Below are 19,693 nucleotides of genomic sequence, written 5' to 3' on the forward strand. Positions count from 1 at the left end.
GTAATGCCACTAATTTGGGTCTGATGAAGAAAACAGGAGACGAGTGCCAGCGATGGGGACTTTTATCCATCCCTAAAAGGATTTTTGAGAGCCCAGATGTGCCGTGCATTGAATTTGATTGAACTGTGTTTATCCCTGCAGGGGCTTTAAAAGGATGTCTTATCAGGTTATATACCGCATATAGAAAGTTTTATATACAACAGAAATGTTTGGAGTGATTGTACTGTGTCGGTGCATCAGCAGCATGAATACAAGCTATAAAAATTCCCAAATATTGAATCACACACTGACACATATTAAGAGTGGTGGAAAGTAACTGAGGACATTAACTCAAGTACTGTACTTAATTACAATTTAAAGGTACCTTCTGTATTTCCATTTTCTCATATTTTATACTTCTACTCCACTACAAGACAAATATACTTTTTGGGGGGGGCATTTCTGCCTTTATTGGCTAGGAAAGCTGAGATATGAATGGGGAGAAGACATGCAGGAAAACCGTCACGGGTCAGATTCAAACCCTGGACCCGTGGAGGAATAAACCTCTGCATATGTGCACCCACTCTACCAACTGAGCTAACCGGCCACAGACAAATATACCTTTTACTCCACATTTGTTTGACATACAGTATTTAGTTAGAAGTTATTTCACAGATTCAGATTATTAATACAAAATACACCCAATAAATAGATTAGCTACTGAGCAGTATATGAAGTAACTCAAATAAGCTCCACTTTAACCAGCCACAAAATTAAAGTGAGATACACACTAATTCATCAGTAATTATAATCCAATAATATACTAATATTATTCTAAAATGGGCCATCGTACATAATGATACTTTTACTTTCGGTACTTTAAGTATATTTTGACACTAATGCTTAAAAGGGACTGTACTCGACATTCAGTACATTAATATAGCAGCAAACCAATACATGCTATGTAAGGATATAGTGGGGTAATGGCGTCCTGAGAAGAGAATGAAGTCACACTCCCTATTTGTTTAATCCGAGCGTCTCCGTTCTTCATTTTGGTAGCTGGTCCAGCCACACGTGCATATTAGTGCATGTGGCTGTGAAAAAACTTAGATATTTCACATATTAGAACGGTCTGTGAGAGAGTGTGCATTACAAGTACAGCCCCATTAAGTAAAAGTAAATGTTTGAAAGCTTGATTTTTACTTGTAACAGAGTATTTCTACACTGTGATATAGCTACTTTTACAAAAAATATATTCCACCATTGAATGAGAACGTGCAGTCCAGTTTCTAATCAGGCCCTAGTACCTGCCTGTTTGTTAGCTGCTGACACACTGAATTTCACCTCACAAAGGATTCACTGACTTTGACAGCTATTGATTTTTTGGAGGTACCAGGACAGAACAGGCTTCTGTCCAATTAGGATCAATACAGATGTCTAGGACAGCGTCTTTCAAGAATGGAGCTGTGATCCCCCCCAACTTCCCATCCCTCAAAATGGATACATAATATTATAGTTTTTAGTCATGCTAGAGGCATGGCTTTATGGATGGCAAGGTTGGTCTGTCGGTCCATCTCTTTGGTCCAAACTAAAATATCCCAACAACTAGGACATGAATTGCCATGAAATGTTGTACAGACATTTGTGGTCCCCAGAGGAGGACTCCTGATGACTTTAGCGCCACCAGCCAGGTTGACATTTATCAGTTTGAGTGAAATTACTGACAACTTGATTTGGGTCACTCATTCATGTCCCCCGCAGGATAACCTGTAATCACTTAGGTCACTTTTCCCCGCCATCATCAGGTCAATTTTCACCCAATACTTTGGTTTATGACTAAATACTACATCTGAGGATGCCATTTAGCAAGGCAAGGCATGATTTGCTGCTTTCACCAGTCACAGAATGTTTTCATATGAGACCCCCTCCAAGAAAATGTGAATCCAGATAAAAAGATCAAATTGCAAACACATATTTTACATATTGTACAACCTGAAGTGACCTTTCACTTAAATGCGAACAAACCCACTCGGGCAGAAAAGAGGTTTAACAGCTCTCCAACACAAGACAGGCGGGCTGATTGCAGAGAAAGAGGCAGAGTGTGTCTGCTTTTAGAGGCTGTGTTTGCTCGAGTGAAGCCAAACTGGACACAAATCATCTGGAGCACCATCCAGAGGGGTGGGTGTGTGGGTGGGTGGGAAGGCATAGCAGATAAAACGAATCCTAAAAAGCTCCTGGCAGCTGAATAAAACAGCCCCAAGGCTGTCTGTCATGGCGTGGTTTTCAAGCGTTGGCCCCCTCTTTCTGTTTCTGGCTTTGTTCGTGTCCTGGTTTCACGACTCTTTCATCTCCCTCCCTGCCTCTCCCATAGGTGCCTGCGTAATTACTACCGACACAAAGAGGAAGAGGCAAACGTGAATCCACAAACATTACAAAAGTAATTCGTCCTGTCGGATCACTCTATCGTTCAATTCATCTGCCAGTTTGATGAGCTTGTCTTATTTCTCTGCCACCTTGTTTAAAAAAAGAAAAGAAAAGCAGAGTGCTTTGGACCCAGTTAATCACCACTTCAATCATACTATCTGAATTTACTGTCACGTAGCATTTAAATTATGCAATGAAGTTACCTTGGTTAATCATGCCAGTGCTGAATTTAAACACTTTAAAGCCTTTAATAGCACATGGAGCATGAATCCTATCTCATAGCTTCAGTCTGCAGGTGCAGGAGTAGACGCCTCATTCTGAATTATTTAAAAAACAAAATAAAATTGTGACTTCACAGTCTTTTAGAGGACTTCCTATTGCCTAGTATTTACCAGGGTTATGATATTTTTATGACAGCAATGAGGAGGATGTTCAGATGTCTCTGTCCTTGATTTGGAAGGCTCCGTCTAGCAGTAAACAACATTAGCGTTGGTGGTTGCAGTGGATTCATATTGTAACCTTTGGCTCTCACACTCGTCACAGATAAAGACACAAACACTGACACCAAAGTGTGCATTTTATATTTCATCAGAGAGCAACGTGGTACCCGTTCAAGTGCAACATATTCCTCCTGAGAAATCCACACTTACATCATGATTGCATCACCTCACACATGTCTTTTCTGTGGGCAAGAAAATCAACACAACAGCTGGGCTGTCAGAAGGTGTCATTATTGCAAAAGAAAATGGGAATAACTGGCTGCAGAAGCTTTCAGAGGATCTTCCTGACACACTGCCGCCTCCCCTGCTGCTCTGCTATGAACTGCTGAACTCCTGATGGGGCTGAGTCTATCTTTGACTTATTAAAGATTTAGCAGGTGAGGCTGCCGTCGTGCCCTTGACCTTTGAGGCTGCAAGGTATGGCAGCGACTGCACAAAGACGCTGAGCGGTTTGGGGATTAGAGGGGGCAGGAAGTTGACAAACGACTTTTCTGGCTTTGCCAGTTGACAGCGCTGGCAGGCTGTCAACAGAGAGAATGCAATATCATTTGTAGTAAATTACCAGCCCACACAAAGTGACACAAGGCAGCGTAAGTCAAGTCGTTCTGACAGCTCCTTCAGCTGCCACGCAGAGCACACATCTGCCAAGACAACTGCACACACACACTCAGACACGTACCACACTTTTCCCCACATGTGCCAACTAAACAAAACACACACACCACCATGGTAAGATCCATTTTACATAAACATCAGAAATCTTGATAAAAGACGATAAAAAAAATCCTATTTTCTTTAAAGAAATAATGTACACTTCAGGTGAAATTCAACCGAATATTTCTTTATGGATTAAAGGCTGGGGACCTTTTAATTCAAACTAATAATGTCTTTGCTAAATTCAGTCAAATGTTAGCATAAGCTGACATGTAATATTTTTCTTAAGTCAAGTGAAAAACTACTTTTGGGGTTGGAATGTTTCATGTTATTTCTCGAATCAAGTCAAATCTTCTTGCATCAAATGCTGCATCTTCATGAAAATTACATTAGAGATGAGTTTTAGATATATCAGAGAAAACAGAGTAGAGAGAAATTTGTTTACATCAGTTGGATTTACAAGACAAACCAGACGGGATTGTGAGAAGAAAAGGCAGAGAGGCAGCCACTACCACAGTCTATCCAGCAGTGATAAACAACAACAGGAAACCAAAGAAATCCTGTGATGTGAAAGTGTTATTTCTTCTCTCTGAGAGGCCTACTCTCAGGAGACGGTGGGGTGGTATTTTTGAGGAGTAAATACAATAAGTGAGAATGAATATTGTAATATGCGGAGGAATATTTGGCTGATGTTGAGCAAAGTTTGCCAAGTGTGTTGTCTCTGATTTACAGTGCATAATGTAGATCAGTTGGGAGTTCTCACATGAAATGAGTTTTATGTAACTAGAGCACAAGAACTTGGGGGAGGATGCACTGTAGGTGTGAGGTGGATCTGATCTCCTCTGCTGACTGGAGCTGAATCAGGCGCATGTGAAAGAACACAAGGTGTTTTTCTTTAAAATGGGAGCTCAGATACACAGCTCCAACTTGATTGTAATGGCTTGAAAGGAAAAGTGACAGCAGATCTTTTTGTCCTATATTTAACATAATCTCTAGGGGCAACGGAAATAAACGGGAAACATTCTCCTGTAGTTAAACCTGAGGTAGTCTGTGAAGAGAAAAGTACGAAATAACTAAAACAATTTCTGCAGACTGTCGTCGTGCAAGGACATAATGTAGATTTTTGTGTAGATTTTAACTTCTTTTTTGCATTATAAATATCTGGGGTGAATGCAAATGTATAAAGTCCATGTCCCACAACACACCGTCTCCCTAAGACACCAGATATAAAGTACACTGTATTAAAAAATATATATATATCTTATTCCCAAATCCTCAAAAACAAAACAAAAAAATCCTAGAAATAGTCTAGAAGACATGGCCTCAGTGCTCCAAATGGTAGCTATGTCCCTGTTTGACATATAGTTAAATGGATTGTAACTCTCAATGAACCACAGCAGGGACTTTGTATGTTTTAACCAATTTACTATAATAAATCCATTATCAAAAACATTAAGTCAAATGCTCTAAGAATGTAGATTACAGCTGCCTGATGAGTATAAAAATGAGCAGTTAGAGTGAAAATAGTAACGTTGTGGGCCGTAAACCAAAACAGTGAGCTGAGACGTGATCTTAAACTCTTAAATGCCAGTAGTAAAGTTTCCATAAGTTGTAGTAAATAGGTCAAAACATGCTAAATCACTGGTATGGCCCTTTAAACACCACAGGCAGTGTTGCTTAAATGGACAGTGGCAGAATGTGGTTCTGGAGAGATGGAAAGTCCAGAGTACAAGCCAAGTGGTACCTCGGGCGTGGCACAGCATGCAGTCATGCTCCAGTTAACTGGAGTTCACCAGAGGTCAAGTGGGCTTCAACTTAATAACAGAAACTTCTGAAATATATTTACATACAGGGAAGATGACAACATTATCCAACTACTCGCATGTATCCACAACGGTTATTTGGATTTTGATGTCTGCTGGTGGGCGATAGCTTTGTCTTTGCAGCAAGACTGATTCCTTAAACACACAGAGCAGAACAAACTCTAGTTGTTGCTTCGGCAAAGAGGCTGCAGACAGAGTAATCGTTGGCTCCGACCCCTGGGATTTTGGTGAGACACTCTGCTGCTGTGGTCCTGACTGGTGGTGAGTCCATTTTACCCCAGGCTGCATGGTCCAGGCCACTGACTAGAGCACTGCTTCAGTGCCCACAATGCTTTCAGAGGAAGTGACCTCAATACATCCAATAACCCTGTTCGCACAAGCGCGACCGCTGGGGAAGATTGGAAACATATCAGGTTTCATATCTTAAACACAGCTAAAATGAGAGAAGCCTACATGGTTTTGGTGTAAATGTCGAGAGATTGCAGTTAATATATCTACCTGACAGCTTCAAATGAAAAATACAAATTCAGCTTAATAGTTATTAAGGAAGTGAAATAACATTTAATCATAGAGTTCTGACTATCACAAAAAGCAACAAAACTGGGTACACGTTATGGATATTAAATGAAATAGCAGTATCTACATGCTGGCTAAAACTAAATAAAATAATGTGACTTTTGTTTAGTTATACAGAACACAACTTTACGGTTTTGATTCACTTTTATGGCTTCCATAGTGTCATTTTCAACTGCAGCTGCTTTCAACCAAAAACTGTGATAAACTGACTGGACACTAGCTGCCCAGGTGAACATATAGCGAATCATTTAGCAGCTAAAGAGCCAGATATTTCCCATATGAGTTTGTGAATATTGGACCTATGTTCATCAGATAGACAATAACACGACTCCAGATAAATGCTAATGTTAATACATTGCTGCTTGATGTGTAAATAAGTGACAGCAACATGTTAGCCATAATGAACTTGGTATGGTGGCAATATGTTACTGTTGTTTTCGGTTGGTTGTGCTGCCCTCAAGTAGCCAAAAATCTATATTAATGCAGGTTTTAAATTATTTTGCAATTTTCCTTGCAAAACAAGGAAAGCTGCCAATTAAATCTTAATTCAGAGGGATTGCCTGGAGATCTTTGCAAAACTTCAGTGAGCAAGGTTTAAAATACTAGGTAATTTAACCTACATGAAGGTAGTTGATCTGCCTATGCTTCCATCCACAGGCACTAAGCAATTTTTAGCTCTGCAGTGTGGTGATTGTTGAGTGAACATACTGAGCCGCTGGAGCTGATTTGTGCGGATTACCGGGCCTTACGGGACTGTGTGCGCTACAGCCAGGTGATTGTGTGGGATCCTACATTTGGCACTTGTTACTGTTGTTTTCCACAGAGATGCTAATCATCAAGCATGTGCCAGAGGCATGATTAAATGTCACACAGCTCCCTCGGTTTTTGGCCCTCTCACTGTGAATAAACCTCTGCAGCCACACTGTGAACAGCCTGAGATACACAGAGCCACAGCTCCCCCTACAGATCACTCTACAAAAGACAACCACAATAAGGTCAGTGTGCAAACTCGTTCTAAATCACCCCAAACTGAGCCATTATGCACATTACTTTTTTTTGGATGACATTCATCAAAAACACAAAATCAAACAGCAGTGTCGGGAAGTAGAGAATTGTATGGAAAAACTTGCACATGTTCGGATTTAACAGATGTAAATCCGCATGCTTGCTTTTATTTCATCACCCAAAGGTGCCAAGCACACAGTCTTACAATGTATTACTTTCACTGCATTAAGGCAAGATAAAAAAACTAATTTAAAAAAAACAAAGCAAATGGCAGTGTCCATACATAAAGTATTAAACTAGACAAACCATTGTTGATGCCAGTAAAAAGAAATCTGTAAACATTTACTTGGTTCAGACAGCAATGTCTGGCTTATTTTAAAAACAAACTCAATTCTGAGATCAAGATAAACATTCACAGTGGGATATAACATTTATTTCATTGCCAAAAACATTCATGATTTTTTCAGCAACAATGTTTTCAAATAGAAACACTGTCAATGTTTTTTTTTTTTTTGCTCATCCTTTTTCTCTAAAATCACTTCCAGGTGTAATCTTAAAATCCTGGATTTAAAGCTGGGTTCCCACTACAAGACTTTCAAAGTTAGCAATTTGCTTTACAACTCAGCTTGTTTATATATTTAACATACCCTGGAGATCCTTTTCAGATATTAAAAACAGATCCATCTTTTTTTTAACAGGTATGGGTTAGGATATAAAACAGATAGCCATGATTTTTTCTTCTTCTGAGGATCAGACACTGCTCATGCTTCTACGCATGATTTCTTCAGTTTTGAGTCTTTCCAAGTTTGTCTTAAGCTTACTTGCTTCGGGTCGTTCTTCTGGCTTCACACACAGCGTTGATCGTATTATGAAATACTGTAACACAGAAAGAACAGCTACTGATATGTTGCCTTAAGAAATGATATCAAACTGCAGTATTACTGCACTCTGCAGTTTTTTCAACAAATGGACATCATTGGGCAACCAACAACGATAAGTACTTTAACAGATTGCTTCATTCTGCTGGATATTTGTCTTTGTCAAGAGTACATTGTCCTTGTTTGGCACCATTGAGATTTAACAGAGAGACAATGTAATAGAACTTCAAACAACGGTATGTCCACCTCCCACCTGCCCTGTTGGTGAACATCACAAGTAAACTGGCATCCTGTAGAAAATACTCAGTGGGTTTTCATGCACCTACTTACGACAGTGGACGGAAACTTGTTCTACCTGTGTAACCCAGTTTCTTGTGGTAACCAGTGTTGGGAGTAACGGCATTTAAGTATAACAGCGTTTAAGTATAAAGGCGTTACTAACGGCGTTATTTTTTCAGTAACTGAGTAATCTAATTAATTACTTTTACCATCGTTGCAACCCCATTATCCTTACTGAGAATGTAAAGTGGCGCGTTACTACAATTCGGTTGAATGAAGTGCGAGGTGTCAGGCTTTGGCTACACACCAGCTGCCTGGAGAGAGCAGGTGTGGTGATGATGACACCATTGCAAATGCAATGATGATTGGCGGATGCCCTGCTCACGCTGTCTCACTCATAGACAGTATATAAACTGGACCATCAGATCTCGTTGCTCTGGACGGAGACCAGTGAAGGATATTAGAAGCACTTTTCTGGTGAGTACTGAGCGTTACTTCGCAGCCTCCAACTGAGAGAGAGACGACGTAAATGTGACGTGAGCAACCTGTCTGAAAGTTGTAAGTCTTCTGGTAGCTGTGCCAAGAGAAATCTCAATCATTCCCAATCTTGCAGAGAAGGAGAGCGTAGGTATATGTAAGGAGATAACATAGGCACACAGGCTAATTATTGCTAACTAAAATGCTAGTTAACATTAGTAATTAAACCTAAACAGCTCATGTAAGTCGAAACTGCCTGCGAGCTTCTCCTGTACTATACAGTAATTCCTCAAGCTTCTTGAATCTTATGAAGCATCCCACATCAACACATGCTAACACGACACTTGTTCCTGCTGCTAACCCAACCCCCCAAGCCCAAATGCAGAGCGTGAGCTCCAGCGAAGGAGACGGAGCCACTCTGTTAAAACAAGCAACGCTTGATTTTTCGGGTCAGCAACATCTTTGATGTTAAAGATGTTGTAGAACGTAATAGCGTTATAGAATATAAAAAAATAACGTCACAGTTACTTTGCTGAGTAACTAATTACTTTTACAATGTGGTAAATTACTTTTTGGGAGAAGTAATTTGTAACTGTAACTACTTATTTTTTTAAAGTAAGATGACCAACACTGGTGGTAACCTGGTTACATAAGTGCCTGAAAACATACTGGCTGATCCATATTGCAAGTACATTAACAAAATTTACAAAATGATGTACCTCATCGGGAAAACTGTGTCGAAACCCTTGGGGAAATCTCTGTTTTCTGATATCAGGCCAAACCTGGAAGTCATGCAGTGATAGAAAGGAGAAATATGTAACTGGCTTGGCACATTCTCTGTTGAACTGAAATATTATTAGGATTTCTGATAAAAATTTCTGGCACGTTTACAAAAACATGAAACACAGCAGGCTATTTACAGCTGATAACGACACACTAATGGGGCTTTCACACCTACCTCGTTTGGTCCGGACTTTCAGACTTTTCAGTTTGATCCAAACCAAAATTACGGTTGTGAAACCTCCCCCAGACCACGGTACAGACCAAATGGACGAAATTTGGTCCGACCAAGAGAGGTAATCTCGGTCCGGATCAAACTTCCGGTTCGTTTATAGTGTGAAAGCATTTTTTGGATATTTCGGACTTTCCAAATAAGGGAATCTCTGGCAGGCTATTGTCATGGTAAAAGACTAGGGAAGCTCCTTTAAGGAATAGTTCAGTGCTTAGTGTGTATGTCAGAGAGAGTGTGACAGTGTCAGCGCTCAGAGCAGACAGCTTTTGGCTGTCAGAGCTGAGAACACATCAGCAGTTTAGTAAATGTACAGTGTAGGTTTCCGTTTCTCTGAAAAAATGTTACAGAAAGAACAGCAGTCACGTGAAAAAACTCTGACACACGGTGAGAGGATACGAGAGGACGGGGAAGCGTCTACAAACTAATCAATTCTAAGTATCTGGAGCTCACATAGTTTTGTCACGTATAGATCTTTAGTGCGTTTGCATAACTGCAGTGTGAAACCAAAACGTACCGGATCAAATGCAAAAACATGAACCTTGGTCCGGACCTTGGTTCGGACTTTCAGGTGTGAAAGCCCCCAAGGTATAATTTTGGATTGTGACTAAACAACTCACCACTACCCTTTCATGACCAGTGGGAATTTTCCAAAGGACCTCGAAGAATATCAACCCCAGAGCAAAAATATACCTGCATGAATAATCCATGGAGGAGCTAGAAAAGTAAGAAAAGACAAATAAAGAAATTATGTACTTCCAATAAGTAAATACTTTAGTAATAGTTTGTGACTTACTTTGAAGGGCTGCTACTGTCATCAGCATTGTCCCTTTGGTATCCTGAATCATCCAACCAACATGCATTGTCCCATTGGTGTCCAGAATCCTCCAACCAACATGTATAGTAACGAACAATGTTGCAGTGATTGAGGTCTGATAATGCTCTCACCTCTCGTAGAGCTTTTTCAACCCTAAGGATAACAAAATAGTTCAGCTCAAACTTTGACTTGTTTTGAAAAATATAAAAAAAATATAATTTAGTATTTCACTTACTCTTTAAAGCGGACAATCTTTACAGCATAATCCTTCTTCGTCAGTTTATGTTTTGCCTTGTGAACTTGACCAAAGGCTCCTTTGCCGAGGACAACTTCGCAGTCAAAATCTGATTTAAACCTGTAGAAAGACAAAATGTGTGTCTTTCTTATTGTATATCAGTTGTTAGAACATGCAAACAAATGTACTAAACACCGCAGAAAGAATTCAATTTAATGTTTTGTTTTTATTTACCATACCTCGAACTTTCTGATTGGGTTGATGTCTTCTCGCTGGGACGGTTTCCTGTGTTCCCTTCTTTAGGAACCACTGCATCCTTAGAGGGTTGATAGAACGCAAAACCGATTTTACCTTTTCATAGTTGAAGAACAACAGATTAGTGGTTTACCGTTACATCGGTAAAATGGAGTGGAAAATATGAAATACCTTGCTGTCCCAGTCTGTCTGTTCTTGAAGAGCAGACGAGGCCAGCTGAGCTGCATTTTGTTTGGCTTCCATGGCACTCTTACCCTCACCCACAGGGTACTCCTTATTGTCGATCACTAGTTTGTAGAAAAACCTGTGGAGGCAGAGAGGAAATATTTAGATTATTGTGTTAAAATATCTTTCTCATATCTATCAAGATTTTTCATAGAGTGTCTGTAGTGTCTATTCAGGTTACAGAGGTCCAGGTTCATACTCACTGAGGGTTATGAGATGAACTGCACTTGTTTTCTAAGATGTAGTTATGGATGAGGTCTGTTTTGGCACAGTACTGGTCGAGGAGTCCTATGAAATTTGCCTCTGTAAAACCTTCGTCTTTGGTTATCACGCTCAAGCTCTTTGTCTTTTCACTGTAATAACAAGTAATTCAGATAGTTATTAAAACCTTTCATAATCAAACAGAAACAATGTGTCTCCACCGTTTGTGCTCACCAGATGTCCGACTCATTTTGATCCAATTTCTCCTCTGGTTGACTTGATGCACATCTGTATTTCTCCTCTCCAGGCTTGAAAACAAAACTGGAATTACTACTGCACATTGATTAACATCCCCATTCCCCACAGGTGAAGCTAAGTAGACCCAATTCATTTTATAATGCGTGAATAATGCTGTGATTTGTGTATTAGGCTACTATCAAATTAATTTAGTGCAAGCCAATAGAGCTGGTTATGATTTGAAATGTTTCACCACTGGTCAGTAGGCTACCATACCCGAGTTGTGTATTGGATCCAAAATAATTATTTTTCAGTATACTCAATGCAACAGACCAATACTACATTTAATAGCCTACTCAAATAATATTAAAAGTTCAACACTGTTGAATTAGTCTTTTTTGAAGTTACACCAACATACGCTTAACATTTTGGCTATTGCTTTTTTCAACAGGGGTTGTCAATATGCAGAAAACAATAAATACCATCTCCACGTATGTTGATCCTAAAGTTACATTTAGTTCATGTGTGATTTCAATGTGGCAACAGCTGACAACGTGTGGGACAAACAAACCTAACTCAGGAAGTCAGTGATTGGCCAAAAGCAATATATAGGCAATATATAGGCCTAGAATACACCCATTTTCTATTTCTTCTCAATAGAAAACACCAAATATACTAGAGCATGTCCTTTCAAAGTAGCCTACCAGTTTTCTTAAATCCTACATTAACTGTCCAGGTCGTAAAATCCACCAGTACAGAGATTTTATGTCCTCACGTTTTACTGTGAGCAAGGCCAACAGATCCGACGTCCGCATATTTCAGCTCCAATTTACATTCCAGTGCAGCTACGTCCATTAAATAACTCAACAGTCGGAATGTTAACAGAAAATGCTGCTAATCTCAGACTAGGCCTAGGCTACTATGTCTATATCATTTCTGTTTTCATATAAATTCTGCTTCCATAAATTCGCTACGTCTGGGCGCAGTTTGAACTCCAATTCAGTCTAACCGGCTTTGGTCTAACCCACTGTAAGTTTCGTTTTCTCGATCAACGTCACAGTAGGCTAGTCTCGCTTTGCCAGAACTTCCCTAAAAGCGCGCTGGAGGAGAAAAAAGGCTCGTTCGAGATGAACTGCGCCTCGCCTGTAAAGTAGACGAGAGCAGGCGGCAGCAGCGGGGGGCGGTGACAGAAGTCCGCTCTCAAGTCGGACAGTTTTCCAGCTGATTCCAGCAGCCTTCAGGCTGAACAGGAAGTGACACAAACACTGTGGTTCGATTCCAATTTAATAAAATGTTATCAGACCCATATATCAGCTCCTACACAGTCTCCAGTTGATTTTATTATGACAGAGTAGCTGTCAAAATTCTCTACATGTGATCTGTTGCTGTTTTTAATTAACAACAGACTGTAGATGATCTGTAATCTGAACAGATTTAGTCTCTCTGACTTCTAAACATAACTATAAACCTCACTACAGGTGTTCTGTACAGAATAAGCTTTTAAATCAGACAAATCGCAGTTAAAATCCCTCCGATTCAAAATCAATAAAAAAGTTTATATAAAACGTCATCATGTTGAGTCGATTCTGAACCAATCAGCTGTTCGATCAGCTAAGAGACTGGCGTTTCCCAGCATGCAGTGGGTCCACCTGCGTCCGCCTGGCTCCATACTGTCTATGCCTGGCTCTTGCAGTTGGTGAAAAGCAACTGCGCTACCTGCGTCTCAGAACTGCGGCCGCCTTGGTCTCGTGAGATTATCGTTGCCCACGTGTGCATGACGTCAGAGCAAGTCGGACAAGAATCTAACCGGCATGCATTTGGCGGCGATCGCCGGTGATCGATTCTGCGCAGATCTGGCTCATCTCGAACGAGCCTATTACCACGCCAAGACCCGCCCTACGAAGCAGCTCGATTGGTTGGGGTTAGGCATTTCACCTCGAGTGGTTAAGGTTAGGGTTAGGGGATTGGTCAGGGGATAGGACCTGTACATGTAAGCATGGACGCCTGGCCAATAGTAGTGTGTGAACGCTATTGAAGGGCGGGTCTTGGCGTGGCCATAGTGGGATTCGTAATATCGCTTTCAGGGATGGGAGGAAACCATTGACATATATACAATGGACCAATAGACCCCGTGTCTCTGGACGGAGACCAGTGAAGGCTATTAGAAGCACTTTTCCGGTGATCACTTGCTTTACTGCGCAGCCTCCAACTGACAGAGACAACGTGAGCAACGTGTCTGAAAGTTGTAAGTCTTCTGGTAGCTGTGACAAGAGAAATCTCAATCATTTCCAATCTTACAGAGACGGAGAGTGTAGGTATATGTAAGGAGATAACATAAGCACAGGCTAATTATTGCTAACTAACATGCTAGTTAACATTAGTAATTAAACCTAAACAGCTAATGTAAGTCAAAACTGCCTGCAAGCTTCTCCTGTACTATACGGTAATTCCTCTACTATGCGACAGTAAGTCAATTGGTTATGACACAATCGTTAGCTTATTTTTACAAAAACGTCTGCTACGGAGCTATAACGTGAGGTACAAGGTAATGGAGCCTTTTATACATTGTCGTGTTTCTTTAGAAATAAACAATGGACAAATAGAGTCTTTAAACGCTTCAGATGTAAAGTTATTCGCAGTCAAGTGACGTAAAAAAAAAATGGCGGTCAGTGTAATGCTAACGAGGTGATCGCTTTGTAGCAACAAAATGGCGCCATCGGAGGTTCGCGTTCTGAAGCGAAGCTTACCCCCTTGGAGGAAACATGCTCTGGTTTATTGCCATTTCTTTAAACCAATCACAATCGTCTTGGGCACCGGAGAAAAACCGCGGTGCAAAATAGGCTTGGAAGGAACTTGTTTTGGTGGAAGATGCATCAACAACTTTTAAACATAGGACACGTGTCCTATGTTTAAAAGTTGTTTTATCATGCAGAAAACTACCATTGGACAGATAGTCTAGCTAGCTGTCTAGATTTACCTTGCAGATATCTGAGAAAAGGTTACCCATAGTCCTCAATTTGTAACTGGAATAAGATGTCCGTAAAGAGAAAGTGGTTAGTAACCTATTCTTTGTTGACTTTATGTCAACAAACCGTTTTGACGTATCGGCATTTTTATGTTGTTGCGAGCTGTAAAGATTCACTCATGGCCCAGACTTACTGGATTGCAATCTATCTAGCCAAAAACTATATAGGATAGTCTCTGCCCAGACTGGATCAATCCCCACCTGGGTCTTGGTAGGCTAATACCAATAAATGTAAATAAACATAAACACACAGCCTAAATCAACCACACAACACTTAAACCCATACAAAATGCACACCCAAAACATTAACAGATCATCAGAGGTGTCAAGTAACGAAGTACAAATACTTCGTTACCTTACTTAAGTAGAAATTTTGGGTATCTATACTTTACTGGAGTAATTATTTTACAGCATACTTTTTACTTCTACTCCTTACATTTTCACGCAATTATCTGTACTTTCTACTCCTTACATTTTAAAAATAGCCTCGTTACTCATATTTCAGTTCGGCTTGTTTTCATTCCGGCTTGTCATCGTTAAAAAAAAACACACACAAAAAACCCTATCCAGATCGCTCCATCCGGATAGAGTGAATTTGATTGTGGTTGGATGAGAAGTATAAACATAGTCATTCTGACACCCTATTGGTTTGTACGCGATCCATCAAACCTGCACAGACCCGGTGCTAATACGCCACCGGTGCTTTAACGACCGTTATCTACCGGACCGAATAGCAACGCGGATTTCGGTGCCTTATTTAGGTGCCACTTAGATGCCTGCACTTCTCTCTGATGCTCCAAAAACGGACGTTAGAGGGAACCGAACATCGCCGCACGGGACGCTAGTTAACACTACAGTTGGCAGCAGCTAACGTTAGCCTACGGTTAGCTAGCAGCTGGAGTAAACACGGTTAAAATGCTGAGAGCTAAACGGTGTAAAGTGTGTCTGTATTTCACTGGAGAGGATTGTAACACCAGACTGTAGCTGCCGTTGTCTGAAAAACACAGAAGAGATGTGTCACTTTTTTCAGCCCTTCTGAGTTTGCAGGTATGATTTTAATATAACATTATTATAGTCATATGATTTTGTCCTAACGTTTTGGGGTTAAGCTGTTGTCCTTAATGGCATTGTTTCCCCTTACATCAGGGGTCTTCAACGTTTTTTAAGCCAAGGACCCCTTAACTTAAAGTGAGATGTAGCAGGGACCCCCTACTACATATTGTATGAAATTAAGTTGCATATTAAACTGGGCCTACAATAACAGTTAGGGCAACCTAAAGCGTTCTTACATACCCTTTTTTCATAAGCTATTAAAATATTAATTGTTGGCATGATTTTATAAATCATATTTTAATGTTACATGCTGTATGTGACATACTGTATGTGGCACAGTAAATCTAGGATTAACTGTATCTGTGGGCTGATATCTTAGGGACTACCTTACCTATAGGCCAGTAAGCTTATCATCAGTGGGAATTTATGTTTGCTAATAATATGTTGGAATTATGTTAAGGCATTTTAATTTTAAAAGACTCAAAGATAATAAAAAGACTCAAAAATGTACAATAATTTGGAGGGCCCCTGCAATGACTTTGAGGACCCCTTGTTGAAGATCTCTGCCTTACATTACTACTTTTATACTTTAAGTAGTTTTGAAACCAGTACTTTTACACTTTTACTTAAGTAAAAAGCTTGAGTTGATACTTCAACTTCTACAAAAGTCTTTTCAAACCCTAGTATCTATACTTCTACTTGAGTAATGAATGTGAATACTTTTGACACCTCTGCAGATCATTAAAACATACTTCAACTTGGACAGGAACAGATCAAAAAACTATGTCCCATGAGCCTTTGCACTGCTACTGTGCAGAACAGTCACAGCGCACAACGACGTCCTGCTGGCCGTTATAACAATATCGCTTTTTAACACATATCTGCAATATGTCTGTAAGGGCAATGATGCACAAATTGATAGTGTAACGTCTGTTGATAGTTCATGCTAAAATGATGGCTTACCTGGCCTATTTCCACCCTTTTTGTCGTTAGGCCTATTTTAGCGGGGCTGAAGCTACCCCAAAATGTTCCTAAGCCCCCCTAAATAATAATAAGAACAACAATAACAATTCGATTTAACCTCATTCATATTTAGACGCAACAAATGATATAGCCTATATAGCTACAAAAAAATAGCCGAAAAGTCGGAAGTTAGACAGAAGTACAGAGAGTCGTTGTGCTACCAAGATGATGCAGCGCACCGTCTCGTTGCATTGGTGTGAACCATTGACATATGGTGTGAACTGGCAGCTTTAAGAGCGTTGCGAGTAACTGGAGGATTCATCTCGTCTCGTCACTACTATTTGGTCTGAACTCGCTATGCACCCTCCCCCCCACACATATGCTGCGTTCATGCCACCTCGGAATAACAGGCACCGCCCCCCTGGTTACGTTGTTTTTCCGACTGGCAGCGTTCACATGGTCGGGATCCGTCGGGATCATATATATGTCAATGGTTGGGATGCGTGTTCTTCTTCTTCTGTTATATTGGCGTTTGGCGTAACAACTTTTTGCATGACTGCCACCAACGGTTGGCCGTAGCCGAGAGCATCAGGTGTGTGAAAACATGGAGGTCACAATAACAAAAGATTTTCTGCTGTTTTCTTTTGCGAGCATCCAAACAGCACATCGCTGTTTGTGTTATCTGCAGGACAACCAACGGGAAAAGACATTAAAGAAAGAAATAAAATGTTGCCAGCTAGCTGATGATACAGCCATTTTCTTAAAAGATGAATTTCAGGTTAAAAAAGTTATTGATTGTCTTAATGTGTTCTCTAATTTCAGGATTAGTGTTAAATATTAAAAAATGTACCCTTTTTCCACTCAAAGAGAGCAACATACATACAACAGAATTTGAGGGCATTCCTGTTAAAGAGGAAGTAACATACTTAGGAATTAATATCTGTAAAAATCAGACAGAAAGGATGAATTCCAACTTTCAACCTCTCATTCCAAAAGTCAAAAATAAATTTGATAAATGGCTCATGAGAGATTTATCACTCAAAGGTCGGGTACTTTTATCCAAAACTGAAGGATTATCCAGATTAGTTTATCCGGCCAAAGTCTTAGATGTTCCAAAACCTTTCATTAAGAAAATAGATTCTGCATTATTCAATTTTATATGGAAAAATAAGCCTCACTATTTAAATAAAAATACTTTATGTAATCCATACAATCAAGGAGGTTTGAATGTTCTTGATTTCCATACATCTAATATAGTTTTCAAGGTGAACTGGATTAAACATTATATAAAAAATAAAGATAAAATGTGGTATTTTATTCCAAACTTTATTTTTCAAAAAGTTGGTGGTATTGAATTTTTACTAAAGTGCAATTTTGATATTGATAAAATCTCTATTCAGCTATCTAACTTTCATAAGCAAGCTCTTTTATGTTGGCTTCTTATTTATAAACACAATTTTTCACCCCACAAACATGTGATATGGAATAACAAAGATGTAAAGTATAAGAACAAGTCAATATTTTATCCCAATTGGGTCCAAAACAACATTTTATTGATTTCCCAGCTAATTAATGACAATGGTCACTTACTTACATATTCAGAATTCTTAATTAAGTTTAATATTCCAATAATTGCAAGAGAATATAGCATAGTGTTTGATGCTATACCCACGGGTTATAAAAGACTGCTGCAGAGTAGTAATGTGTATATAATAAATGTTGTTAGTAATAAAGTTAAGGAAGTGTTTTTCAAAATTGTCCATTGCATCTACCCAACAAATCAAATTTTAAAGAAATATAAACCTGAACTTTCTGAATCCTGCACATTTTGTGGGGTTTTCACAGAGACGATTGCACATTTGTTTTGTGAATGTTTTTATGTCAGATTGTTCTGGATTGATGTGGAGGATGTATTTTATGTATTGTGTGGTTCTAAGATAAAATTACAAAGTAGTGACATTATTTTTTACTATGAAGGAAATTATTTGAATAAATGCCATATTTTCATTTTAAATCCCGCCCAGAGAATTTGGCCCACCCATGAGAGAGAGACATCATGGCTTTCAAACGAGCAAAGTGGCAGTTGGTCAAGGCCACACCCCCCTGTTCAATAGCTACAGACACAGAAATGGCACATCCTGATAGCTCATTGTGGGACTGGCTCTAGTGGCTGTAATTCTGCACCAAGGCTGAATTTTGGGAAAGAGACTTCAGATACAGTATTAGGGGACCACTATGGCCTATATAAAAGCATCCAAAGAGCACCATGTTATGGGACCTTTAATAATATTTAAAATGAAAGAAAACAAACAAACCCAACTAAGAAAGAAAACAAATTATACAAATAAATGCCCGTTACTCTAAGAAAAAAAATGACAGTCAATATTACACTCGAAGCAGTCCTATTAAAAAGATAATTAGACCACTTTCCAGCATATTTTAGTACACAATGCGTTTCATAAAATGGTCAGACAATGTACCTACACCTTCAAGTCATTTAGGTTTAATTCAGACCAGCAGCATGTTTTAATGTCATGATGACCTATACTAAAAAAGGCAAAACAAAGACAATACACTGAACATCTCATATACATTCTAATATATTTGATATATTTCACGGTTCATAGTTTACAATTATAATCGCTGCTCCAAGTTTGAGCTTATCTAAACAGCTGACTGGAAATGCAGTCTTCTGCATTCTATGAAAACAAATGCACTTCCTAATTGAACAACTTTTCTTACACACTCTCGCGTTACATGCTGTAGATGTTTAAATGAACACAGCACCTACTGCAAGGCAAAATGTTTGACCTTCATACACCCCGCTGCACTTCCTGATTCTGCGGACCGATAGAGAGAGCGCAAATTACCGGTGTCCCATAACCTTTGCCCTTCCAATAGTCATGACGTCATACCCACCATAACATCAGTTTCACATTAGATCACGTTGTGGATACATCCTGTAGACCTCTTCTTATGCGCATGCTCTGTCTGCTTCTTTACTGCTGTTGTGTGAAGCCATCACTTTATTCGTTCACAAAATTCACCCAAAAAATATTTATTTCCCATCAAACTCTA

General features: G+C 39.6%; 1 protein-coding gene across 2 annotated transcripts; it reads right to left on the bottom strand.

Moving 5' to 3' along the window:
- Positions 1-7,073: 7,073 nt before the first annotated feature.
- LOC114572139 (eukaryotic translation initiation factor 2-alpha kinase 3) lies at positions 7,074-19,553 on the bottom strand. 2 transcript variants are annotated; one of them, XM_028603603.1, is made up of 10 exons: positions 19,535-19,553; positions 11,572-11,645; positions 11,340-11,489; positions 11,083-11,215; positions 10,896-10,972; positions 10,657-10,776; positions 10,401-10,574; positions 10,225-10,321; positions 9,315-9,377; positions 7,074-7,837 (listed from the first exon to the last, which is right to left on the bottom strand). In XM_028603603.1, the coding sequence occupies exons 1-10, from the start codon at positions 19,535-19,537 to the stop codon at positions 7,712-7,714; spliced, it is 1,017 nt and encodes a 338-aa protein (XP_028459404.1). In that variant the 5' UTR covers positions 19,538-19,553; the 3' UTR covers positions 7,074-7,711. The 2 variants fall into 2 exon arrangements, with proteins under 2 accessions (XP_028459404.1, XP_028459403.1); XM_028603602.1 differs by lacking the exon at positions 19,535-19,553 and adding an exon at positions 14,552-14,597.
- Between the last annotated feature and the right edge of the window lie 140 nt (positions 19,554-19,693).

Source organism: Perca flavescens, chromosome 17 (assembly GCF_004354835.1).
Source record: "Perca flavescens isolate YP-PL-M2 chromosome 17, PFLA_1.0, whole genome shotgun sequence".
In the NCBI taxonomy this organism is placed as follows: Eukaryota; Metazoa; Chordata; class Actinopteri; order Perciformes; family Percidae; genus Perca; species Perca flavescens.

Bases quoted from the DNA above. Each gene is read 5' to 3' on its own strand.
- LOC114572139 (XM_028603602.1), bottom strand. From the start codon at position 14,581: ATGGGTAACCTTTTCTCAGATATCTGCAAG. The intron at 11,216-11,339 runs GTGAGTATGAAC...CTGCCTCCACAG, and splicing joins AGTTCATCTCATAACCCTCA to GTTTTTCTACAAACTAGTGA. The intron at 10,322-10,400 runs GTAAGTCACAAA...TTACTTTTCTAG, and splicing joins GACAGTAGCAGCCCTTCAAA to CTCCTCCATGGATTATTCAT.